Source organism: Manis pentadactyla, chromosome 8 (assembly GCF_030020395.1).
Source record: "Manis pentadactyla isolate mManPen7 chromosome 8, mManPen7.hap1, whole genome shotgun sequence".
NCBI classification, from domain to species: domain Eukaryota; kingdom Metazoa; phylum Chordata; class Mammalia; order Pholidota; family Manidae; genus Manis; species Manis pentadactyla.
Window position 1 is genome coordinate 95,327,967 of NC_080026.1, and position 27,729 is coordinate 95,355,695.

Here is a 27,729-nt window from a genome sequence, read left to right on the forward strand (position 1 = left end):
TTGAGAGGATTTTCCAGTCTCCTTCTGGTGGCTGGTCCAAAAGGATGGTTCAGTTCCTGCAGCTCACCTGCCTCTTCATCACCATCACACCGATGTCACCAATGGGTGAGTACTTGGCACAGTGCACTTTTGTTGTGGAAATTTGCTATTATATTCAGATTATTAATAGCTAGATTCTAGTATCTTAAATACTGGTTCTAGAATAGTGTAAGAAAAGTCACTGATAACCTTTGAAGATATTTTTTTCAGCGAATTTCATGTTACATTTTAGCCTCTTGCCTGGTCATCCAAAATATCCATAAATCTGCCTTATCTAACAGCCTTCCACCAACTAAGTATTTCTTGGAGCATGTGCAAAAGGAATTCTACCTCTTTATACTCAAGGCATTTTTATAGTTCTGATATTAAGAGCAAAAAAAATTATTTCTAGATTGGAAGATAGAGTTTTTCCTCTAATGAATACAAGGAACAGATTGAAAGCTCTGTCCCCATGAAAGGCACAGATCTGGATAAATCAAACTTCTTAGTCTTGACATGTGAAAATAAGACTTTGCAGAGGTTCTGAACTGTCTCCTCATGCTTGGCACAAAATTGGCCAGCAAGGCAAAGAAAAATTTCAATTCCAGTTACTAATAAATTTCTCTCTCCTTTTTCCAATAGAATTTAAGTTCTAATTGGAAGAGAGGATAAGAGGAGGTTGAGATAGTGAGAACCAAACTTCTTTGCACTTTTGAGTAGCTCAGTGTTTAACTGATCCTGATTTATTTCATCAGGATACATCTCAGGCCTTGCTCTAGAACCTTTAAGGATATACATTTAAAAGGTTTGAGACCCTAAACATGAAACCTGAAGGTATTGTGGAATCCTGGGTGGGATTCTGAAACAGAGAAAGTCATATGCAAAAACTAAAGAAATCTAAATAAACTATATAGTAATAAATTATGTTTCAACTGGTTCATTAATTATGACAAAGGTACAATACTAATGGGTGATATTTGATAGTAAGGGAAACTGGGTGCTGGTGATATGGGAACACCTTGTACGATCTTCTCAATTACTCTCTACATCTAAAACTGTTCTAAGAGTCTATTAAAGATAGGCTTGAGCTAAATTTAATCCCCTTGTACCTGCTGCCAATGGCCAACCTCCCCTCAACTTCCTCTCCTTGGGGCCCTTCCCTTGCTTACTCTCCCTCTAGGAACCTCCTGTACCCTCCCATCCTACAGCTGCTCTCTTCCCAGATATTACAATTTTTTATTTGTTTTTTGCAGCCCTTATAACACATTTTATTCAATGCCAGAAGCAGGATAGAGAGAACTTCGGCGGTTTGAGACTGAGGTGGGGGGACTTGCCCTGGGAGGAGAGGGGAAGTAAGAGGAGAGGAGTTGGGAGCGGGAAGCCAAAGGGGACACCAGGAGAGGTCAGACGGGGAGGGAGAAGTGAGGGGGCCTCATGGACCCAGCAGGGCGGCGGGGACGACACAAAAAGCCTGGGCGGCTGACCTTTGCTCTCTGCGCTTGGCCGCTGCGACGTGCCCGCCAGGGGCGCACAGACAGCCGCGCCGTGTCCCGCGGGGACCGGGGACACGCAGCCCTCCTACTGAGGCCCCTAAGGTCGGGGCCGCCTGACTCTAACTTTGAAGGGAACCCACAGGGCTGTTCTTTGTGAAGCTCTCCCGTTTGAGGAATACATACCAGCAATTTAGAACGCAATATGTATGATACCGAATTCTGGGCTCCACATTTAGAGACTGAAAACAGGAATTAACACCTTTGCAAGACTATTAAAGATTGAATTACTTTGCAAGAGAGTAGAGTGGAACAGGTATATTTAATGTTAGAAAATATAGCGTGGTTAACTTTAAAATTTTTATTTTACATACGGTAGTCCGTGAATTTCTCGTTTGTGCCACATATCACCCACAAGAGAAGTGAACTTTTTTTTGTTATTCCAATAATTTTATTTTTTCATCCAATACATCAAAGTAAAACTGTTAGAATTTCATTCTGTCAGAGATGAAATATCTGTCATTATGGTGAACACTGTTGTAAATTCAGCATAAAATATTAACCTTGAAGAAACACTTGTTTTTGTGGTGATACTATAAATACAAATGTTAGAAAAGCACAGTGACATAATAAAAGTAATATTCTTATTGAATTATAAAACCCAGGGACAAAACATGTATTTGGAATCAGTTGTGGTACACATAATTTAGGATCACATCCAAACAAGTTATGATGGTTCATCAAAATAGAAGCTATAACTGTGAAAATTTACAAATATTTTCATATAGACACAATTAGAATAAGGAAGATACAAAATACTTTACCAATATGGAAATTCTTATCCATAGGATAAAAATAATATGTAGAAGTATGTAAGCTTTTGAAAAGTCTTTTTAATCAACCTAAGTGATCTGCAATAATATTGGACTCATTCGTTAAAACATTCTCAAAACTGTATTGTATTATTTAAAATCATTTATAATTTTTTGCATCTTTAATCAAAGTATGTAATGAATGCAGCATAAAAACTGTCAGCTTTTGAAAGCTTTAGCAAGTTCCAAGTATTGAAAACAAATCTTGCAAACTGAAAGGCATGGAAATTCATTCCTCAATAGTAAGGGGAACACTAAACAAAATAAACAAATAAAAACAATGTACAGGATGTAATTCAGAAATTACATAATTGTGACTTGGAATACATTGTTCTGTGGCAATACTCATTTGTTGAAGTTCCTAATTTTTTTTTTTTAAATAGAAAATGAAGTACCCTTTTAAAAATGTAAAACAAAAGTACTTATGTAGGTATATTCTTTTTTTTTTTTGAGAGGGCATCTCTCATATTTATTGATCAAATGGTTGTTAACAACAATAAAATTCTGTATAGGGGACTCAATGCACAATCATTAATCAACCCCAAGCCTAATTCTCAACAGTCTCCAATCTTCTGAAGCATAACGAACAAGTTCTTACATGGTGAACAAGTTCTTACATAGTGAATGAGTTCTTACATAGTGAGTGATTTCTTACATGGTGAACAGTGCAAGGGCAGTCATATCACAGAAACATTCGGTTTTGATCACGCATCATGAACTATAAACAATCAAGTCAGATATGATTATTCATTTGATTTTTATACTTGATTTATATGTGAATCCCACATTTCTCCCTTATTATTATTATTATTATTTTTAAATAAAATGCTGAAGTGGTAGGTAGATGCAAGATAAAGGTAGAAACATAATTTAGTGCTGTAAGAGGGCAAATGCAGATGATCAGGGCTGTGCCTATAGACTAAGTATTAATTCAAGCTACACAAGGGCAACAAAACATCCACGGATGCAGAAGATTTCTCTCAAAACAGGGGGGGTGAGGTTCTAAGCCTCACCTCTGTTGATCCCCAATTTCTCACCTGATGGCCCCCCTGTGACTGTGCCTGTCTTAGGTTGTTCCTCCCTTGAGGAATCTTACCCGTCTCTGGCTAACCAGTCATCTTCCGGGGCCATACAGGGAAATGTAAAGTTGGTAAGTGAGAGAGAAGCAATATTGTTTGAAAAGGTTAGCTTTTTACTTCTTTGCAGATTTATGCCCTGTGGCTTCTATGCCCAGCATTTGTCTTGAGGTATCTTTACCACTTGGAAGAATTATGATACTTGGTAATTTCGATATGAGGCATGAATTCTACTTAAGGGTTGTAATTAGGAAGGAAGAAGAAAAGCTATAGAAGTAGCAGACGGAAGAAAACATGGGAAGATTGATTATTTCTTTGACATATCTTCTTGTAGAGTAACATAAGCATGTGTAGGTTTTAAACTACTAATTAAATTGCGCACACACATTAACATAATAGGGATACAGTTATATAACCAAAGCAGACCTACAATTACCAGCCATATCCAGTGAAACCAAGAAAACCAGTTAGGCACCTTAGGCATTTGTGAAAACTTATCAGTGACATGATGGATATTGTCTAACTGGATTTGAATAGTTTGAGAAAAATCAGACAAATTAAAACAACACATTCCTGGGAACTGTTCACATCCCATATGTTCTTTTAACAGTAGATAGTCTATAGTCGCACGATTTTGGAGCACTGCAACTTGCACTTCTCCTAAGTCTTGGTTGAGTTCCAACAGTATAGATCCAGTCAAATTTGTTGTTTTACTGTATGCACAGGCCAGCTTAGATATCTCCTTCTTCATTCCAATGGCAAGTCCAGGAACCGGTGGGATGAATTCAGCTGCAACTGCAGCAGCGCCAGGATCTTTGTTGAAGTTTTTTGATGATCATCTTCTGGAATGACTTTTCCAGAGGATGTTGATGTTGGAAGTTCTTCTTCATATCGTATCTTAATTCATTTTCTGGGTAGCAAAATTAGGCAGAGAAGTGAACTTTTAACAAATAACAAAAAATGACAGTTAAAATTAAGGAAAAACTTTAAAAATCATGAAATAGTTTTTGAGGGAGTATTAGGTATTTCTGTAAATGCCATTAAAAGTTGAATGCCTAGCCATTTCTTACAAAATTAGAGCCAAGGAGATGAACCAAATATTTCTATGAATTTATAATCACCTGTGAAATTGCCGTGGAAACCTTGCTTCATAAGAGAACCACAGCTGAGAGAGCAGATGAGGGAATTTTTCCCTTTTGAGAGAGGAGAGTGCCTGTATGAGGAAATTTCTTCCTCTCAAGGCACATCAAACTACAATCTAGAGCACAATTGGAGTAACTCAGAGACATTCTAAAGGAATGGGCACAAGGCTTGCCATGTGCAACGCTGCAAATACGTTATTTCTAGAAAATGGAATATCCTACTTATTTTCTGTCCCAAATTATGATATTCTCACTGGGCCATTAAATAAGCTATACCCTCCTCTACATATGACTGAGTTTAGAGAGCAAACCTGAGTTTGAAATGTAGACTGGGAAAGTCCAAAATATTTTCTAGACAACTTAGATTGTATGATCATGTCCTGTCCACATTTAATTATTGTTTGGTATTTGTTAAAACTGAATTTCCTGCCAACAAAATATACCAGCCTTAATGTGAATTTACTCCCTACAATGTCGATTAAGTCAGCCTCACATGCATTAAGGAAGGATACCGCTCTCTATCTAGTATTCCTTTGTAGAATCTCTTGATTCTTCATAAGGACAATTTGCCTACATTAACTCAATGTTTCCCTGAAATTGAGGGAAGTAGTGAGGATATTGGGGATATAGGTGTTTTTAGTCATTAAAACGTTTTTTATGAAATATTTATCCATGCAGTTTATGCACTAAAAATGCACACATAGGAAATTTTGCTGTATTATAGCAATGCCATGGCTAATTGTAAATACACAAAGTTCATGATATTTTCAGTAAGGTGGTGGAATATATACCAACATCCACTTTGAGAATACCTTTGGTAATTAATTACTTGCCAGTAATATGGTGTATTTCAAAGCAGCTGACATATGCCAGAAGACCTTTTCCTCTTCAGCCAAATGAGGTTCACACATTCATTATCAAGTCAGACTTCCAGCTACCACAAAATTCCTTCCATAATCTTGCTTACAAATGACTGTCCAAATACTTCTTGAAAATTTCCAAAGATGAAGAGCTTACCACATTGTGATACAGCTTCTCCATGACTGGATAGCTGGACTGAAATGTGCTTCCCCATAACAATTTGTTCTTGTTCTTGTAACAGAATACCAAATTTTGCTTTCATAAACCTGTTCCAGATTTTTTAAAACTGATACATATTCTTCAGTCTTCTTTTCTCCAAACTATAGTTCTTAGCCTCTTTCCCAGTAAATAATTTTTAGGCTCCTTTCTAACTCTGGTCACCTTCCTCTGAACACCAAGTTTGTCCATTACCTTCATAAAATAGAGCGTCCAGGTGTGAACACAATACTCGAAATATTATCTAATCAGTGTAGTGTTCAATGAGACCATAATCCTAACCTCCCTTGGTCTGAACAATCATCCTATCAAATTATTACTCTGGATCAAAATTTCAGTCCAATCTAACACTAAACCTTAAGAAGATTTGAATTAATTTTGTAAAAGGCATTTATGAAATATGTATAAGTCAATTTGAGGAATCCTAAACAGCTACTTTTTGAAGCTTTGGATTCTTTCTTTCTTGAATCCCAAAACACCAAAATTTAAGACCAAGAAGATGGACTCAGGCTATTGCCACTGTGATCTGAAATATCACAAGGTGCCTCTGAGGAGTCCTTTTCATTCCCAGCCCTAGATCCTTGTTCTGCTTACATCAGTCTGAATGAGCCCTGGAGGAACACTGACCACCAATTCGATGAGTCTCAAGGTCCCCCTCTTTGTGACAATCATGTGGATGGGGAGTGGTACCGCTTCACGGGCATGGCAGGGGATGCCATGCCCACCTTCTGCATACCAGAAAACCGCTGTGGAACCCATGCACCTGTCTGGCTCAATGGCAGCCACCCTCTAGAAGGTGACGGCATTGTGCAACGTCAGGCCTGTGCAAGCTTCAACGGGAACTGCTGCCTCTGGAACACCACCGTAGAGGTCAAGGCTTGCCCTGGAGGCTACCATGTGTATCATCTGACCAAGCCCAGTGTCTGCTTTCACGTCTACTGTGGTCGTGAGTAGCTTCTCTGTATTCTTTTTCCTACCCCATAAGGCCCCAGGCGGTATCAAAGAGAACAATGCTGTATGAAATTGAATTACAGTAGTACCTCAGAGTCTGAATAACATTCATTTAAGGTCACAGGTACCTCCAGATTGTAATTTCTGAGATCTGTTCTCAGATTTCTGAAAATTTCCTGAAGAAATAGGGAAAGGAGCTATGACTTTGATCTATTTTATTTTGTCTTCTTTCCATTTGAACAAAACATTAGAGAATGAAATGTTGATTTAGGTTATCTAAACAGTGCATTTCCAATCTTTCTGAGTATGGAGGACTCATTTTTAAGATCTATTCAGACATCCACATGGTAGCATTGTGCTTAGTATCCCTTGTTTTTAAAAATGATATATAATATAATTAAAAATTCCAGTTTTGTTTCTAATCTTTAATTTTTTTAAGAGAAATGAAGTCCTACACACACACATTTAGTTTTGTGCCCTGCTGTTTTCTTGTAGTCTTATAATGATTGTTTCATTTTGTTAAAATGCACATATTTAGTGGTTAATTAGTATTCTATCATATTTGCCATGATTTATTTAACTGTCGATTTGTGATTGGACACTTATATTCCATTTTTAGACATTAAAAGTGCTACTGTAATAATTTTAATAAAAAGTTAAAAATAGAAAAAATACATATATAATGGGTAGAAGCTACTTGAGACCAGTAATAAGTACTTTTAAATGGATTTTTGTGTTATCCCATCAAAATCTGTACGCATTTTTAAAAGAGCACATAGAAGAGTTAAGACATAACATTTAATCTACAGCTTATGTTTGGTGAGGTTTTGTATTTGCAGAAACTGTGTGGCCACCCAAGGTCCTGTGGATCTGAAGTTGGGAATCATTTATCTAAATGACAGAAGATGTCCCTGGGCAATATCTCTTTCCATGGGGTTATGTAAACCCCAAACAATAAGAATTCTCTTGATGTTGGCTAGGAACTTACACCCTATGACTGAACTCATGAAACTCTCTCATGAACAAGAGTGTCCTCTGGTCCTCGCCCCTCATGAAAAGTCTTCTTTATCCTTAAATAGATTTTTATGACATCTGTGATGAGGACTGCCACGGCAGCTGCTTGGATACCCGCGAGTGCACATGCTCTCCAGGAACCGTGCTAGGCCCTGACAGGCAGACATGCTTTGGTAAGACACTAATCTTGAAGTAGAAACAGAATATCAGGACCAAAAGAATATGTCAAAAACTTTTCCTTAGAGCTCCATTGTTTTTCCAGTTTGTGTTCTCTGAACACTTGGAATGATGTTTGCCTTTTTAGGTCATAAGTAAGCCTCAAGACAAATTTATGTCATGTTGGGGGATGGTCTAGAATTGCACTGTCCAATACAGTAGCCTCTAGCCATGTATAGCTAACAGAGCTCTTGAAATGTGGCTAGTGTGACTGAAAAACTGAAATTTAATTTTAATTTAAACACTGATACTTGATTCAGTCACTGGAAAACTGAAAATGTCTGGGACAACTTGAGAAACCAACTGTAAATTATGACTTTAAATACAGATCAAGTATTTCTGAGATGAAAATTTAGCAATCAAACTGAGACATACTTAAGTATAAGATACATACTAAATTTTGAATAACAGCTCAAAAATGAATTAAAAATATCTCAATAGTTTTAATATTGATTATATATTGAAATGAAATATTTTGGACCTATTGTATGAAATGAAATACATTATTTAAATTACTCTTACCAATGTCTTTTAATGTTTTAATGTGACTATAAGATTTAAAATTTTAAATTACATATGTGACTGGCTTTCTATTTCTGTTGGATAGCTTTGGTCCAGAATTACCCAAGAACGTACTCCTTCAGCTTCATTAATATAATTTTGGTTTCTCTGAGGAGCAAGAAAGGGAATCAGATTATTTTTTAGGAAATCCAGGGTTGTCTAATTGTATACATGTTTATTGTCTGTGATTGGAAGAAAATAGAGTTGAAAAACACAAGACTGAAAATCATCTCTTGCCTTTGATGTCACGAAGCTTTTTGTATTCAGACTCCTATTTAAAATAAGTCCAGAGAAAAAGGGAAGAACTGCCCCATATGTTTCTCCTCAAGAACAGTAAGGAGGTCAGAATGGGACAGGGGATTAGGGTAAAAGGGATATTAAAAAATTCTCATTTTATTTATTTATTTATTTATTATTAAAGTATCATTGACATACAATCTTATGTTGGTTTCACATATACAACACCATGTTTCAGCAGATACCCATATTATTAAATCCCCCCCAGTGCAGTCACTATCTATCAATGTAGTAAGATATTACAGAATCATTAACTGTATTCTCTCTGCTATACTACCACCCCATGACCAACCTATATTGTGATTGCAAATTATTGTGCCCCTTTATCCCCTCCCCCTTCCCTCCTACCATCCCCAGCCCCTCCCCCTTGTTCTTTCTTAGTATCTGTGAGTCTACTATTGTTTTGTTCCTTCAGTGTTGCTATGATTTTATACTCCACAAATAAGTGAAATCATTTGATATTTGTCTCTCTCCACCTGGCTTATCAATGAGCATAATACCCTCTAGATCCATCCATGTTGTTGCAAATGGCAGGATTTCTTTTCTTTTTATGGCTGAGTAGTATTCTGTTGTGTATATATACCAAATCTTCTTTATCCATTCATTCTATTTTTAGTTTTTTGAGGAACCTCCATATTGCTTTCCACAACAGCTGCATCAATTTACATTCCCACCAACAGTATAGGAGGGTTCCCATTTCTCTGCATCCTCACCAGCATTTGTTATTTCTTGTCTTGTTCATCCTAATGGTGTGAGATGATATCTCATTGTAGTTTTAATTTGCATTTCCCTGATGATAAGCAGTGTGGAGCATCTTTTCACATGCCAGTTGGCCATCTGTATTTCTTCTTTGGTGAATTGTCTCTTCAGGTCCTTTGCCCATTTTTTAATCGGGTTATTTGTTTTTTGGGTGTTAAGGTACATGAGTTCTTCACATATTTTGGATGTTACCCCTTATCATATGAATCATTTATGAATATATTCTCCCATACTTAGGATGCCTTTTTGTTCTGCTGATGGTGTCCTTTGCTGTAGAAAAGCTTTTTAGTTTGATGTAGTCCCACTTGTTCATTTTTTATTTTGGTTCCCTTGCCCAAAGATATGTGTCCAAGAAAAAGTTGCTCATGTTTATATTCAAGAGATTTTTGCCTGTGTTTTCTTCTGTGAGTTTTATGGTTTCATGACTTACATTCAGGTCTTTAAAAAGGATTCTCATTTTAAAAAAGCTTTTGTTCTTCAGTCTCTATAATGAACCTCACTGACCATCCTATCGAGCATGTTTAGGCTTCTGTATCAGTTGTTGGGCTCTTGTATGTTTGATTTTGACTATGTGATTTAATGATAAAAGATTTGGGTTATAGGAGACCATGGCTTCTATAATCTCCTGCCCCTGACATACACATACACGTGTCCATTGGGAAATATTTGGCTTCACTATAAGGCAAGGGTTTTTCATTAATTTCTCTGCTTTTGTTTCAATACAATTTTCAAATAAGTAATATACTTAAATGGTTCCCAAATTAAACAGCATGAAAGATAGACAGTGAAATGTCTAGCTCTCTGTCCCATTTGTTCCATTTTGCCCTTCTCCAAGTAAACTCATATTATTTTCTTACATAGACTTCCAGGGTTCTTCAAGCAGATATAAAAATGCAAATATATGTTTATCTATTGCCTTTTTACACCACAGGTTGTATATCATACACGCCACACACATCTCTTGCTTAACAATTTATCTTGGACATATTTGCCTATCAGTACATAAGGAAAAGCCCACAGTTCCTACCTGGGGTCTATCGGTTTTAGGAAGATCATGAATTCCCTGAAATTGGAGGCAAAGTTTTGTGTTTATGTTCAGGTGTCACTTTTCTTTTAGCTTTCTTTTAATGTAACAGAATTTTAATTATTTACTTTAAATAATATAATTCTTTTTAGGCAGAGAGAAGAGCATAAGAAATAATATAACAGACATTCATGTACCCAGATTTCACTAAGTTAATTTTTCTTCCTTTTCCTTAAATAAAATTTTACAGATACAAGGTAAAGCCATCCATCTCATTCTCCTCTCTCACCCTCCAGGAGTAATCACTGCTTTGAAGTTATGTTCTTCTGGTCCTTGTTTTTATGCCTTTGTTATTCATGTATGTACCCATAACAATATATAGCATTTTTTGTGTGTTCTTAAATTAACATAAAAATGGTAGCTTACCCCAAATGTAAGATTTTCTCTACAGTATACTCATAAAAGTGGAATTGCTGGGGTATAGAGTATCTAAATCAAGCTGTAAATTATAATAAAACCCCAAATAACAATGGCTTAAATAAGTAGAAGTGTATTTCTCCCTCATAAGAAAAATTAAAAAAAAAAAAACAGTTGCAAGGTAATCAGTCCAAGTTTTAGACAGAGACTTGGGCGCAGACCCTGGTGTGGTCACGCCCAGGAAGGCTGCTAGCACCTCTGATCACTCTCCAAGCAGTAGGGGCCCTGATGAAGATTTTAATCTTACTATATTTTTCATTTCTACAAGTTCCACATGTTTGTTTGGTTTCAATTCTGTCTTATCTTTTTACACATTTATTTTATTTTGGTTACTGTCTTTTTATTTTACTGCTTAGTAGTTTTTTAATCCTTGTATTATGGATTTTTCTAGATCATTCTCTTATCTCGAGTTCAAAACTCCTATTCGTTAACTTGCCAGCTCTTTCTCATGGTGGATCATTTCCTCACATGTGGTGTTTTATGGCAAACCATCTTCTGTTGTAATGGATTTCTATGGAGTGCCATTCTTATCTCCTAATTTATGGAAGTTTTACTACAGAGCAGTTTTTCAAATGCTTCTGTCAGTCATCCCAGAAGCTTCATCAGTCCAGGCCAAATTTCTCATCAATTTCTCAACTTTGAGATCCCCAAGCCACACAGGAATTAATATAAGTTCATATTTCAATCATGGCAGGGCCCAAATTAGGGTTTCTGTCATTTGTGACGGCTTTTCTCTCTCTTGGAGCCTCAGGCAGAGAGCTTCCTTACTGCTTCCCTGAGCCTTGGAGCAAAGTTCTTCTACTTCTGCTTTCATTGTGGGCCTACCTCTTCCCAGGTCCTGGACTGAAGCAGGACCAGCTCATTTCAGTGCCAGCTCATCTCTTTCCTGTGCCCAAGGCCATGCCTTCTGTCACCTGTGGGTGTTTAATCCTCAATCCCTGGCTTATGTCCTATATCCAAACCAATTTACTTCCCAGGTCTCCCTTTCTTTGTTTATAGAAGGAAGGGGATGGATATTTATTGCCAACTATGCATTATTTTAAAGCAAGAGTCCATATCCTTCATCAGATTTTTGAAAAGGTTAACAATCATTGTTAAGCACAAGGTGGGAATATTCCACTATTTAAAACATGTTATAACAGAAGACTGCCTCACAAAAACCTTATCATTTATTTCATACTGCAATGTTAAGTTCCTTTAATGCACTTAAAACACAGTTTGATTTATAAGTTTGTATTTACTTAGTTAAATCTTCAGGAACTCATTGGAGAAAGTGAGATTCACCAATACACAATAAGTGAACCAATATAAGAAGAGGAACTTCATTTCCCACAGTTTTGCCCTTAGGAGGGAATTGGCAAGCTACTATGTGCATACCACTCCAGCAGAAGGCTGGACAAACAACTTGGTTGAGGAGATCAGGTTGATAGAAGTAGTTATATTGAAAAATTAAGTTGCTCAGCAGTATGTAAATGGTGTAGTTTCTCTTCTGCAGATGAAAATGAATGTGAGCAAAACAATGGTGGCTGCAGTGAGGTCTGCATAAACCTCAAAAATTCACATCGCTGTGAGTGTGGGGTTGGCCGTGTGCTAAGAAGTGATGGCAAGACATGTGAAGGTGGGTATGGGTAAGGAGGGATTCAAATCAAGAGCCCACACCAAGCCATGGCTTGTTCTTTGATGTTCATGAAAACGCCCAGTGTTAGCAGAGAAAAACAATTTGGCTGCATAAAGAAATGACAAGAGGGGTTCATCATCACTGAGGATGTTTGTATTGCAGACAGAATTCAAAGTTGATTTTATCTCCAAGATTTAACAGGAGGGAGTTGTTGGATTTTGCAATAGGCAAAGAGTCACATTTTAATTTGGGAAATAAAAATAGGGTGTTCCGTATTTCTCAAATTTTAATGTGCCCACAAATCAGCTGTGATCTTGTTAAAATGCAGATTCTAACTCAGTAGGTCTGAGTCGGGCAAAGATACCACATTTCTAAATAGCTTCTAGGTGACCCCTATGCTGTCAATCCAAGGAACACAGCTAGAGTGACAAGACAGTAGAGGACGAGGCATAACAAATGACTTACAGCAGTGTTTCTCAAATTTCCCTGCTGAGGAGAATCACCTGGGTTCTTTTAAACCTAGCCCTCTCTCCTGGAGACTGGTTCAGGGGACTGGAATGGGTCTTCCCATTTGTGTTCTCACCAAGTTCCATAGTTGATTTTGACAATCTCAGAAGTTTGGGAACCTGGTTTACATGAAGCTATTTTTTTCCCTATATGCTTTGCACTTATTGGAGATTAATATATTTTTTGGAGATAAGTACTCTATTTTTAATAGCAGAAATGCTATATATATTTTATATGATTAAGAAAAAAGATTTTGTAATGTCAAATAAATGAAATGGGAATTGTCTACTATTGTAATATGAAACAGATAATTTCCCTTCTCTAAGATACATCTGCCCTACAAATTATCACAGCTACAGTTTTATCACTTCCACTTTAATAAGTCAGAATCTTGTGACATTGGGAGTTGAGGGACAAAAAGAAATTTCTGCAAGATTATATAAAGAGATAAGTGGCTTAGTTATTATTATTTACAGAGGACATATGATTTGTCCCAGGGGATAATTGAATTTGTGGCATGATAGACTATAATACTGCTTATAGGAGTTCATTTTGTCCTTGTTATATTCACAATAATAAAATACTACTTCAAAAAGAAAAAGTATGGCTAGTGCCCACAGTTCATCCCATACAACAAAGTTTACGTTATTAACTATTAACCAGAATATTAAACTACTGTGCCTTATAACATGACTAAATGTACTTTAAATTTTATCAAATGAGGGTAATGTCCTGAATCATCCTTAAATCTTAATCATTTTATGCAATAATCTTTGCATATTTGAATATGAATGAAATGTTCCATGAAGAACATTTATAATTATTCATGAGCACTTTATCAGAAATATTGCAGTTTATGCTCATATAATTTTAAAACCTAATAATCGTTACTGAAAAGTACTTTAGCAGATGATAAAATTTGTATGGGTTACACTTTAGGATTAAGACTGATCTTTGACACCCTTAAGAATTAATGATAGTCCAGACAAATTTGTTTCTTTAGCTAGTCTGTTAATTATAACTTCTTCCTTAAAATAAAAAGCTCTTTTTAATTTTTAAGTAATGTTTATTGTTCTGTTTGATAATGAAAGAGTTATGTTCATAGAAGAAAATACAGAGGAGTGAAAGAAAGATAACTTAATGACTCATAATCCTACTTGCCAGAATATCCATTCTGAACATTTTGCTATATCCTAAGAGGCTTAGATCCTTTAAGCCAATTTAGGATTTCAATTCATTTTGTACTTTGCAGTTTTATACCTGGAAATATCCTGAGAAAACATTTAGTCCAACCCCTTCATTTTCTAAATATTGAAATTGAGAACCAGAGAAATTAAATGACTTAAGGAAAATCATTAAGACGTAAAAATTCCTATTAATGTTGATTTTAACATCCCATAGTATATTTTATGTTTTCTTCTACACTGTTAAATCTTATTTTCAGCTATTTCAAAAACCCAGAGGAGTGCTTTTATCCTTTTTAATTATACAGATTTATAAACAGATGATAAACTAATCTCTCTGAAGTTTTACAAAGATTAATTCATTGCAAATTTATTCTTCTTATACATTTCATAAAAATCTATTCATCCCAAGTTAATTTATGGGTGTGCCAATGAACTAATTTTTTTACTGTTATTGAACTGAGAGTTATAGCTGTAAAGGGAAATCAGCTCATAGCTTTCCTTGAACATCTTAGATGATTTGAAATCATCCTCTTTTATTATTTTACCCTAGACCAGGGGTCAGCAAGTGTATTGTATACAGGCCAAATAGTAGGTATTTAGGCTCATGATTATACATGGTCTGTTAAAACTACTCAACTCTGCTTGGGGTAAGAAAGCATTCATAGATAATAGGTAAGTGAATGGGTGTGACTGTGTGCCAATAAAACTTTATTTACAACAACATGTAGCAGGCCAGAGTTTGGTGACCCCTGACATAGAAGATAAAGTCCAAAACCCACAAAGGTCATTATTTTTCCTCTGCTAACAGTGAAATCACATGGTAGTTTCTTCAGTTTTCAATGGAATATTTTTCCTCTTTGTCCATTTGATTGACTATGCTTTTCAAAAATGCAAAACTTTTAAAAAGGAATCTTTAAAAAATTGCCTCATAAGAGGAATGTCACAAAGAGCTTGGTTGAGTGGACTTTCCAAGTGTGTTGTCCAGGCCTCATTTTAATAGTGTGCTGTCTGCTGAAAGCACACATCCCCAGAGCTGCTATTCCTAGAGATTTGAGGAGAGGGGCTCATGACCCACCAAATTGCAGTAACTCTGATCCGGGTAGCTGGACCAATTGAATTCTCACAGTCCCTTTTACATCAATAATATTCTGTAAAATTTCAAATTGGGTGGTCAATTAGGAGATGACTTTTGGGTCTTCCTACCCAAAATCATAGTCTAACTATGAGAAAAACAGACAGACCCAGAATGATGGGCATTCTACAAGATAACCAGCTTAAGTGGATAGAACTGTGGATGTTATAAGATTGCTCTTTGTAGCTATAACATTTAATTGGGGGGCTTCTCTGCATGTCTCAGTGACTAGGGTAGGCTCCAAGGATTCTGTGATGAGTCAAGCATAATCCCTGATGCAAAGTGTCACCCCAAGAACCAGAATTCTTGGGGAGGAAGGGTACAAGGTTTTCTTTTGGTTTTTATTGCAGACATTGAAGGATGCCACAATAACAATGGCGGCTGCAGCCATTCTTGCCTTGGGTCTGAGAAGGGCTATCATTGTGAATGTCCCCGGGGCTTGGTGCTGTCTGAGGATAACCACACTTGCCAAGGTAGGACATGGGTGGACTTGACCCCTGCTCTGACTTCCTCCCCAGCAAACCTCCCTGCCATCCTCACTCAGTGTGTCAAGATTCTCATGGTTTAGAACACCAGCTCTTTCAGCAATGTGCATTCCTATCTCTTCACTCTGGAATCATTCAAAGGGAAGATCTCTAAAATGACCAAAAGCTAATTTTCCTTCACTTTCTAAAAAATTGTGGTAAAAAAAATACATATCAGAAAAATTTACCACCTAAACCAAATTTAAATATATATTTCAATAGTACTAAGTATATTCATATTGTTGTGCAACCAATCTCCAGAGCTTTTTCATCTTGCAAAACTGAAACTCTACACCCATTAAACAACTCCCCATTCCTCCCCAGTCCCTGGCAGCCACCATTCTACTTTCTATTTCTATGAAGTAACTACTTTAGATATTTCAGAAAGTGAACTCATACACTATTTGTCTTTTTGTGACTGACTTATTCCAATGTAGCATAATGTCCACAAGGTTCATCCATGTTGTAGCATGCGACAGGATTTCCTTCCTTTGTTTATAAAGCTGAATAATATTCCATTTTATGTATGTACCACATTTTGTTTATCCAATCATCTGCTGATGGACATTTGGGTTGCTTCCATGTCTTGACCATTGTGAATATGCTGCTGTGAACGTGGGTGGGCAGGTATCTTGTGGAAATCCTGCTCACAGTTCTTTTGGGTATATATGCAGAAATGGGATTACTGGGTCATATGGATTCCTTTTGCTTTTTACCTCTGACATTTTCTCTAATGTCTATTAGAGACTATTATTAGTTGTACAGTTAACACTAAATTTAGAGCTCTAAGATACTGATGCAGTTCATTTCTTTGCTAACAGATAATTGAGTTGTGAAACTTAAGTGGAAAGCCGTAGGGAACTATTCTCCCTACACTTAAAACATAAGCACAACAATCCTCTGAGAATTATTTCCCAGAAATCTATTTATTTATGTCCAGAATATTAATTCTTTCATCCAGCAAATATTTAATGAGCACCTGTCTCTGACTTCTTTATACTATGCCATTGTTATGATATGCCCTCACATATTGATATTGACCTCACATATTTTCTGACAGCAGCCATAACCATTCCATTTAGGGTATTTGTAGAGTCTGGAGAAGTGAACAGAGGAATGTTAAGGAAAAGTTATCCTTCTAAATTTAAGTTAAAGAAGAATTAATAGTCAGTGTTCATGGTTCACTGAGCAATGCAAGGACAATTTGGAACTCTTTCCCAAGTGCATTAACACTGTTTTTATTACCTCTGTTATACAGGGCAGTAATTAATGGTAAAGTGAAAGCAGTACTATTATGTACTTTAAGCCTCTATCAAAGCTATAGTTTTTCTGAATTGCCAATAAGTTGTTGTGCTAAAAGTTAATCCTTTAGGTGTTTTAGTGCATGAGTCATGCTAGCCACACTTAGAAATAAATGTTTGGTGGACTGAAACTTGAACACAGTATTTCCTCATTTGGGGAGCAGTGTTTTTGAGGAGCATTATTTGTCCATAACCTTGTAAGGTAGGAGTTCTGGTTTTACTCACCAACTGTGTTTCAAGCTTCATAGATTTCCTTGAGGATAGAACAACAGCTCAATTTATGTGGAGGTGAAATTATTTCTCCTAGAAGCCTTCCTTACTCTTCTCCCAATTCAGGCTTCCCGGTTCTAACAGGAGCCTCTTTCCACCACAGTCCCTGTGTTGTGTAAGTCAGACACCATTGAAGTGAGCATCCCCAGGGACCTGGTTGGCGGCCTGGAGCTCTTCCTAACCAACACGTCCTGCCGAGGAGTGTCCAATGGCACCCACGTCAACATCCTCTTCTCCCTCAAGACATGTGGCACAGTGGTTGATGTAGGTTCTTCCTGGAGGACACTTGGGTGGGCAATGACTGAAAGCCAGTTATTTGGGAGGTAGTTGACATAGGTATGTGGTGTGGCTTGTGTCATAGATGGAGTATTTCCACATGAAAGAATGGAGCTAAAAAAAAAATCACATGCCATTCATTTAACAAAGATGTTATTGAGCACCTATGACAGTCCTGGCACTGTGAGAACAGGGATTTAAGAATTCTGCTATTTCTGTTCTCCAATCATCCCATCTCTCCAATATGTGCAGACATTTTCCTGAGTGTACTAGCACCAGTACTGAGAGGTGGGCTGCATCCCCTCTGACCAACTGTTTACTGGAAGAAAGCCAGTGACATAGATGATGGTTCATTTATGAGGTAGCAAATGAGTTCAAGTTCATACAAGAATCTATGCACAACCCTGCACTCAGGAGCCCAGAGAGAGAGAGATGTGAACTAACATTCCTGACTTTCAGGAATGTACACAGTAGTATTGAGATGACCACACACACGAAATATAAATAAGAGATGGTGATACCGATGACAGGTGCTGTAGGAGTCCAGAAAAGGAGAAATCTGGAGCAATCAAGACAAGTGGAACTGTGTTGGGGTGGAAGCATGTGTGTGGCTTTTATAGGCGAAGAGGAAAAGAATGGGCATTTCAGATGAGAAACAATGAACAAGTCTCAGAGATGGGAATACTTAAGGCTTATGCTGAGTGAATGGGTAACACAGACTGACTGGCAAGGAATTCACTGGAAAAGAAAACTGGAAAAGCAGAGATGGGGAGACTGTGCGTCCAAGGATTTTTCTTGTATGCTAGAGACATTTGGGCTGTATCCCATAGGAATGGGGTTAAGCAAGGCATGTTGTGATGAAATCAGAAGCGTGCAAGATGGATAGGAAAAAGAGGACCTGGATCCAGGAGATCAGTGCAGAGGCCCTTAAGACTATTTGATTAAACAAATATTTATTGAATCCAACTAAGAGAAAATCAGAGAGCTCATTAGATTTGGGTGAGACATAGGGAGATATACCAAAAGAAGGTGGTCCCACTTGAGGCAAATGGTGCTTATTGTATCTCTGGATAATCAAACGGGAATGCTCTGTGATGAGTCAGTTTCTGATACACGGGAGAGCAGAAAAAGCTGGAGATAAAGAACTGAAAATCATCTGCATAAATGTGATAGCTGAAGTTTTGCGTGAGGGTAAGTTCAGCACAAGGTCATGCTACAGCATGATCACCAGGTCTAAGATTCCAGAAAAAATGATATACAGAAGCTGTTCTTTTCTAAAATATCAGAGCTTTGAATTTGCTGATTCTGCATAGTTGTAGGAGTAACACTAGACAGGGATGTGTGGGCCAACCATGAAGTAGCACCTGAAACTTTCAACAATCAGAAAGAACATCTTGCTTCAAAGAGGAGAAGCAATTAAAAATAAATAAATAAAATTCAGGCTTCAGCAACCAAATCTCTAATGTATTTTGATATAAATAGAAGTTTGGAGAAGTTATGGTCAGGAGGGGTGGGAAAACTGTAGAAATAAACATAAAGCCTTTTTCCTCTTCTGGTGCTGGCCTGACTCAGGTGGTGAATGACAAGATTGTGGCTAGCAACCTTGTGACAGGTCTCCCCAAGCAGACCCCAGGGAGCAGTGGGGATATCATCATCCGAACCAGCAAACTGCTGATCCCAGTGACCTGTGAGTTTCCGCGCCTGTACACCATCTCTGAGGGATACGTTCCCAACCTTCGCAATGCCCCACTGGAGATCAGGAGCCGTAGCCATGGAACCTTCCCCTTCACTCTGGAGATCTTCAAGGACAATGAATTTGAAGAGCCTTATCGGGAAGCTTTGCCCACCCTCAAGCTTCGAGACTCCCTCTATTTTGGCATTGAGCCCTTGGTGCATGTGAATGGTCTAGAAAGCCTGGTGGAGAGCTGCTTTGCCACCCCTACTTCCAAGATCGATGAGATCCTGAAGTACTACCTCATCCGGGATGGGTAACTATGCTGCTTACGTGATTTGTTCTCCTCAGTTCACAACCAAGCTCTAAGTACAAAAGCATATGTAATCATTTCCTAAAATGACATGGCACTCTTCTGAGCTCTTAACTAGTTCAGAAACCATTTATTGGTGTTTTGCATATAAGAACTGGTGAAGGAGAAGAGGGGAGTCAAAAATGACTCCAACGGGTCTAGCTCAGATGACTGACTAGATGCCATTAACCAAGATGAGAGGATATATGTAGAAAAGCAGACTTGAGGTGAAAATACTGAATATGATAATTGCAAATAATAATACTGAATTGTAAATGTCTGCAGGATACACAGCAAGAGAAATTCAGTGGGCAGTTGGAAATGCATATCAGACCAAGGACTAGAGATAAAGGACAGAGAATCACACACACACACACACACACACACACACACACACTTATATACAGTCAACACTACAGGATGATTAATCTGCCAGGAAGAGGGTACAGCATGAGTGCCAGGTAGGGGCTGTAAAGTCCAAGGGGATGGGGACATGAAAGCAACAAATGTAGATGCCTCTTTTAGGAAGTTTGATAGTAAAAGAGAGAGAAAAAATACTTGGTAGGTTTTAGGAAAAGAAAGATCAAGTGAAGTTTGTTTTCATTTGCTTGTTTTATACAAACGAGATTTCCATACTTCCTAAGGATCCTGGGTCTGAGAACTAAGTGAGCCTCATGGTATCTTTGGGAGTCTAGAGATTATCATACCCATTGCTTACATTCCAGGAAAATTATGCTCACACCCCAAACTCATAACAGCATTTCATCAGTTTCTTCCTTATTCTCAAAGTCGGCTGGGACACATCTCAGGTAAGGTCAGGACCTGCAGCTTTATAAAAGGGAACTGGTCTAGTAAGAGCATCACAAGTGAACCTCAGGTTCATGCCCTTTGCTAACTAGCCTGACACTCTTTAAATTTCTACTTTGCTTTTATTTTTTATCTCACCAGATCTCTCACCACAGGCAACCTTCACCTGATGCTATAAATCTCCTGCAGTGATTTTCAACTCTTGATCATCAATTGAGATCAACTGAGAAGCTTTTTTAAAAGTGGCAATATCCTAGTCTAATTCACTCTATTCCACTCTTATTGTCTTAATTCCAGCCATTATCTTTCACCTGGACAGCTAAAACAGCCTCCTAATGTAGCCTCCTAAATCCCAGCTCTCAGATTTCAGCTCCAGTCAAAAGGAAAATGTGTGTATGTCAGGACCCTGATGAAAACTGTTTGATGGCTCTTGATTTCCTTTGGTTGATAAATTTAACTGTTTACCAGCAGGAGTATTTCTAGCCTCAGATTTCTGTGGCCTCCTTAGTTTGTTTTCAGAATATGGAAAATGAATTATTCTCAGCTGCTTTGGATGGCCAGTAGCAGGTCTCATAGGCGTCTGTAACCTTTGGATTTCTTGTCATCTTAAAGTGATCTCCACAATGTTTTAAAATGAAAGTGGTAGCATCATTTTTAATTTCTTTCTTTCAGTCACATATTTAATGTTAAATAGATTAGAAAATGGATTTACTTTTTTATGGAGAGTGGATTTTGGTCCCTTTTTAATATTTTTTACAGCTTATTGGCATACTGTTTGCATACAGTAAATACACATATTTAAAATGTACAGTTTAGCGAACAGTTCTCTTACTCCAAGAGTTTTCTCCTGCCTCTTGTATTTACTTTCCACAAAATAAATGTATAATCATAACTTACTTACTAGGAAAACATATAACCTGTGATCTCAATAAGATTATTTATATATTTATTATTTGGACCCTTAACTAAGGACTATGTATTTTTTTTTTTCCCCACACAAGAGATTTTATTATCTGAAAGAGAAAGTGGCTGCCCCAGAGGGGTGGGGGGGGAGAGAGAGAGAGACAGAAAGAGAGGGGGCGGGGGAAGCAGCAAGACAGTGAGACAGAGAGGGCAGAGAGAGCAGCAGGACAGAGAGACAGAGAGAGAGAGAGGGAGCAGCGGGACTATATTTTTTATTTAAGTTCTAAGAGGGTGTGCTATTTAATTTTCCAGTCTTGGCACATACAAAATAGAAAGAAAAAAAAAGCTGCAGAAGAAATTAAAATGCTTAAAAAGCAGAGGCAAAAACTTAAAAACAGGGCAATGTAGGCCTATTTAGTGAACAGGCAAATAGTCCCATCTCTGGTACAGTAATAGATAGTACAATAACAATGTATGTGAGATAATCTCTTAAGATAAAATCCAGTTCTCAGCTTGGTTCACTGTGCCTCACTCTTTGACCCCTACTTTCTCCAGTTCCTGCTTCTACCAAAGAGAATGACAGGTAATTCCCAAGCTCTGCTGTTCCTTATGACCTCCTGACTCTGCATCTGCTCATCCTCTGCCTGAAATCTACTTGTCCTTTTCTTCCTATTTGATTCTTACGAGTCCTTCAGAAAGATTTCTTTCCTCCATGAAGCCTTCCCTGATTCCTTCTGACCTGAACTAGAAACATTCCTTCCTTCTTCCTCCTCTACGCCTAGTTTATAATAAGGGTCATTAAATATTTTCCAAATGAATTATTGAGTGAAGATTTATCATAATAGTACTTTGGGGCTAGCCCAGAGCCCTAAAATAAACATAATGCAGTTTACTTATGTTTATAAATTGTTTGATTATTCATTGTCCTCTGTTTAAATTTAGATCAGCCTGGTTTCCCCTGATACTTAAACATATTTGATTCACTTCCCTAGTTTTAGTTAACATATGCTCTGAGAATGCAAAATAATTTAACACAAGTCTAAGCAAAGTAGATTTAGAAAGTTAATCTCCAGAAACAAGACACATTAAATTCCAAAATCAAATTTCGGACAACTTTTGAGTAATCAATTATTTGGGGTTATCCTATACCCAGTGGGTATATCCTATATGGGTATATCCTATACCATACATCATTACTTTCTTTTAGCTCATGAACTTGGAGTTGACAAACTAGCATTGTCTTATCACAGCAAATGCCAAACCAAATAGCATATTTGTACTGGGTTTTAATCTGGAATATGTTAACTCTGGAATAGAACAACTCTTTCTGCCTCATTCCATTTTAAAGAAAAATTACAGTGTTTTTAGGTAAAGATAAATCGAACATTTTGAGGTACTTAGATGAAAAGTGCTATTTTAATGTTGTGTTACTATATCATAGATACTGTTCTATAAACTCCTTGACCTCACAGACCATATCATTCATCTTTCTATCCTCTGCAGCACTCAGCAGAGTGTGCTGTGCAGATTAGATATGCAACAGGTATCTATTGAGGAACATAATCAGAAGATGGTATAAATTAATTTTACCTCAGGAAAATGAAAATGAATACATAAATATAAGAAATAACAGAAACCACATTATATGTTTAGATCCTCTTCAGTTCAAGGGAATAGGTACTAATAACAGGTTAAGATGTCTTATTTTTAAACAACTTTATTGTATTTCCAACTGTACTGGAACAGCAATTAAAAATGGATTAGAAAATGATCTATGAGAATGGGAAGCAAATATCCAGTTCCATAGGCTTTTGTATCTGATCCCATTTTTTTTCCTGTCATGGTAGGAACTATTAGGTATCCATAAAAAGGAATATATACTCAGATTTTAAAAGTTCCTTTAAAATTCAAATTGAAAAGGTAATACAAATGGAGAAGAATCATCAATACTAAACCTTGACCTCAAAATGGAGAATCAGTTAACACTTCTTTTCCCCAGAAAACCCTGGAGCCTAGAAGTTTCACTTTAAGTAGTAATAGATCTGAGTAAAGCCCAAAACCCCATCAAACTACAATTTAGCATTAAATTTGGGAAAAGAGGAATTAAAACAATTTGGAAGTGAATGACTTTTCCCCAACAGAACTGGGTATTCTCTAAGAAACATAGATTTTTATGCAGCTCTTTGATACACAAATTGGGGTTTGCTCACCTCAGAATCCCCTTCAGGGATTAGCATCTATCAGGTATCCAATAAATATTTATGACATCTAGTTAAAGAAAAGCCTTCTCACAGTATACACAGAGAAGACAAGCAATGATTCTACAGCATCTTACTATGCTGATGGGCAGTGACTGTAATGGGGTATGTCGTGGGGACTTGATCATAGGGGGAGTCTAGTAACCATAATGTTGTTCAAGTAATTGTACATTAACGATACCAAAAGAAAAAAAGAAAAAAAAAGAAAAGCCTTCTCAAACCAGTAATAAAGTATGTGAATGCAGAATTCATGCAGTATAATACAAATGAAAATACAGCCTTATAAAGATGCCTTTATTTCAGAAGTTACCCTTGAAATCACTGTTGTTGCAATCACTAATACATCAATGCACTGACTTAGCAGGAGGGCCTTGTGTCCTCCGTGAGTACAAAGAATGAGAGACAGCATTAACAAGCAGGGCTATATCTGAAAATACCTTCACAGAAGAGGGAATTTAATTTTTCTTTCTTTCTCAAAAAGCTTTCATGCAGCACAGCCTCCTCCACCCAGTTTGCCTCTCCTTGAACCAAACATGCTGGGCTGGATTGTTTTTCCACCTCTGTTAAAACAATCAAGGCTTATGTGCTTTCCTGTCCTGTAGCTGTGTTTCAGATGACTCAGTAAAGCAGTACACATCACGGGATCACCTGGCAAAGCACTTCCAGGTCCCTGTCTTCAAGTTTGTGGGCAAAGACCACAAGGTAAGCTGAGCACTTCTACTTTGTATACCCTCCCCTCCCCACCCAGACCTAAGCCTTCTTTCTTCATGTCCCAATTTGTTGACATTCTACTAGCTGACAATTAGGATCTTTATTACCTCTACAAAAAATATTGTAAAACTGGTCATCTAGAGCTTAACACCTTTATGAATATCATAGTTACCTGCTCCTGCAAATAAAATAACTGTGCTTGTTCAAAGAAAATACTGTATGATCATAATTGTAAATCCCTGTTTGCAGTTATGGTTGAAAAAGCCTGTATATGGTGGTCACATAGCAAAGGATTTGGACAGGAAATCACATAAAAGACATATAGTGAAATATTCAGTGAAAATAGTACTTAAAATGCCAATTAAAATAATTATAAGACACTTTCATACATACTAATTTATAAAAATTATAAATCACACTGTTTGCACAGCTATAGGGAGTTACATGGTAGCAGTATAAATGAGTACATTTTCTGGAAAGTTGTCTGATAAATATGTAATAATAACCATAAAATCACTATATTCTTTTATCTAAAAATTCCAATTCTGACAGTTTCTCAAAAGTCAACAAGCAAAGAAAAACAAGATTTGCTGGACATGTTTATAGAGAGCATTGTTATAAGGGGAGCAAAATGAAGCCCCCAAACAAACAGGCTACAGTGTATCAGTTAATGCAATATTAAGCTGTTATTAAAATAAATATAGAAAAAGGTATGAAAAAACTGTTGTCATAATAGTTTACAAGTATACCGAATATGCTACATTTTTAAAAACCATGCATACATACATACATAGAGGCTATAAAAAGCTACATACAGTACATTAAGGTAGAAGGTTTTTACTTTTTGTTTTAAAAGAGTCATTGAAACATTTAAACAAAAGGAGGTTTAAGAGACCAACAATCTTTTCCACACTGCATTTAAGCATATTGCGTCCTCTCCAGCTACATCACTGTTCAGAACAGTCACCAACTGTGATGACTAATCTTTCCTCAACTAGTCAGTATGCTTTCAGAAGTTACTTACAGGAAGAAGCTTCGAGAAAGAGCTTGTTATTTTACCCAAAAGTGCATGGGAGTGGATGTTATTCCCAGACCTTGATGTGAAGAACGAAGATACCAACATTATTAGATGTTGCCTTCACAAAGGTCTCTCCTGTCTCTGTACAAAGGCAGAAATTTAAATCACCATGTGATGCAGTGTTTGCCACGTGTCTAAATGTATGCAAAGTCCTTAACCTCACGAGGTCTCAACTTTCTCATCTGCAAAATGGGGATGATAACATCTATGTCAAAGAATCGCTTAAATGAGATTTTATATATATACATATATATGTGAAACATTTGGTTGTGTCTAGCTTCCAGAAAGGGCCCCACAAGGGACAGCTGTTATCATTGTTTTTGTTAATTATAACTATGGTCTTTTCAGGAGGTGTTTCTGCACTGCCAGGTCCTTGTCTGTGGAACGCCGGACGAGCGTTCCCGCTGTGCCCAGGGCTGCCGCCGGCGAGTGCGTCGTAAGGCAGTGGGAGGAGAGGACGCGGCTGATCTGCAGAGCCGGATGCTGACAGGTGGCCCAATCAGCATCGACTGGGAGGACTAGGATGGCCCAGTGCCCTGCTTTGGGCTGCCTGTCTCTTTGACGCTTCTACCCAGGCCCTCTGAGAGCATCGGTCGGCACCCTCGGACACCGAGCATCTCAAAACCTCAGACTGTGGGTTTTGACAAATTACCAGAACCAGCCCTCTCTGATTCTGACCCACTGGGTTGGGAAAAGTCAGCTCACTGCTGCTGACCAATCTGCCCCAGATGGGCTTTCATCGTCCTAATGTGGAAAGCCATGCTTTCCATGCACAAAGCAGCCTAGCCATTCCCATACCTTTCCCACAATAAAACACCTATTGCAGGGTGCAATAGGACCACGAAAATCAAAAGCTGGGTATAATATTTCAAATGGGAACACACAAAAAAAATAGTTGCTTGAAATTACAACTTAAATACCCAGTGACTCCTTAAATATGTAAATAATAATTATACCCTGAAATTTTCATTCAAATTCAGAATAATTATAGGGAATGTGGAGGCTTATCAATATAAGTGTGTATTTAAAATATTATTTGATTTTTTATGTTTTTATATTGTCTTAAGTGAAATATTTTCAATAAATGTAAATAAATTCATTAATATGCATTTAAGTGATTCAATGACTGAGCTCTAGACAAAATTAAAATTTGGTATTTATCTGCTCTATTTGGTATTCTATCCCTCAGACTGATGAAATATACCACAGAAAAAGGTATAAAATTATACCATACTCTGTTTTGTAGGTATTTGATAAATTTTATTAAAATGAATATCATAAACCACAAAGATAAATTTTATCTGCAGTTAAATTCAATTGCTTAATATGCTAAGTAATTTTATGACTTTATGTAAGATCAGAAAGCAGCTTTTCTTTTTTCCTTTTAGAAATGGCGACAATCAACAATTCTTAACAGAACCAATGTAATTAAGAAGAGAAAGGACAATGTAATCCAGATCAAGGGTTAGCTAACCTTCTCTGTAAAGGCCCAAATGGTAAATATTTTAGGCTTTCTGAGCCAGTCAGTCTTTATTACAACTATTCAGCTCCACTGTTGTAGCACCGGAGCAGCCACAAACAAATGTGAGCATGCCGGTGTTCCAATAAAACTATAAAAACAGGTGTTGGGCCTGATTTGGCCCATGGGCTTTCGTTTGCCATTCCCCTACCTGAGTGGTCCTCAGCCCTCACAGTGTATCAGAATCACTTGCGGAATGTTTATAAAATGCCTTTTGGTAGGTACCACACCCAGAGATTCTGTTTTTAATACTTCTCAGGTGATTCTAATCAGCAGTCCGGGCTGAGAAACAGTTTAGGGACTGACCAGTTTCTCACTCCCCTCAGATTTCAGGGAATTTTCCTAACTATCTTCAGTGGCAGTTTTTACCAAGTGCTTCTCAGGTCTTAACATGACACTACCACCACTTAGTAACTGGGACTATCAACTGGAATAGCTCACTGAAGAAATAATAAAACCTCAGAGACCTAACTCCATCCGACCTCCACCTCCATTGACCTTAATCAGGTAAGCCTCTGAACTCACCCACTGTTCTTATCTCTTCAGCGCTAGTGGGAACAATTGTTATCATTGGTGGAACTTACCAGGTTGGATTCTGTGCTTGTCTAAGTGAAATGGAAGCATGCTGGTGATAATGGAA

The 27,729-nt window shown here is 37.4% G+C and overlaps 1 protein-coding gene across 1 annotated transcript; it reads left to right on the plus strand.

Moving 5' to 3' along the window:
- On the plus strand, positions 1-27,625 carry OIT3 (oncoprotein induced transcript 3). The gene is made up of 9 exons (XM_036928799.2): positions 1-105; positions 6,247-6,621; positions 7,706-7,813; positions 12,470-12,592; positions 15,769-15,891; positions 17,617-17,777; positions 19,362-19,777; positions 24,384-24,483; positions 25,919-27,625. The coding sequence occupies exons 1-9, from the start codon at positions 45-47 to the stop codon at positions 26,090-26,092; spliced, it is 1,641 nt and encodes a 546-aa protein (XP_036784694.2). The 5' UTR covers positions 1-44; the 3' UTR covers positions 26,093-27,625.
- Positions 27,626-27,729: the final 104 nt, after the last annotated feature.

Coding starts and splice junctions, on each gene's coding strand:
- OIT3 (XM_036928799.2), top strand. CDS start 45: ATGGTTCAGTTCCTGCAGCTCACCTGCCTCTTCATCACCATCACACCG. Junction 6,622..7,705: donor CTTTCACGTCTACTGTGGTC/GTGAGTAGCTTC, acceptor ATCCTTAAATAG/ATTTTTATGACATCTGTGAT. Junction 12,593..15,768: donor TGATGGCAAGACATGTGAAG/GTGGGTATGGGT, acceptor TTTTTATTGCAG/ACATTGAAGGATGCCACAAT.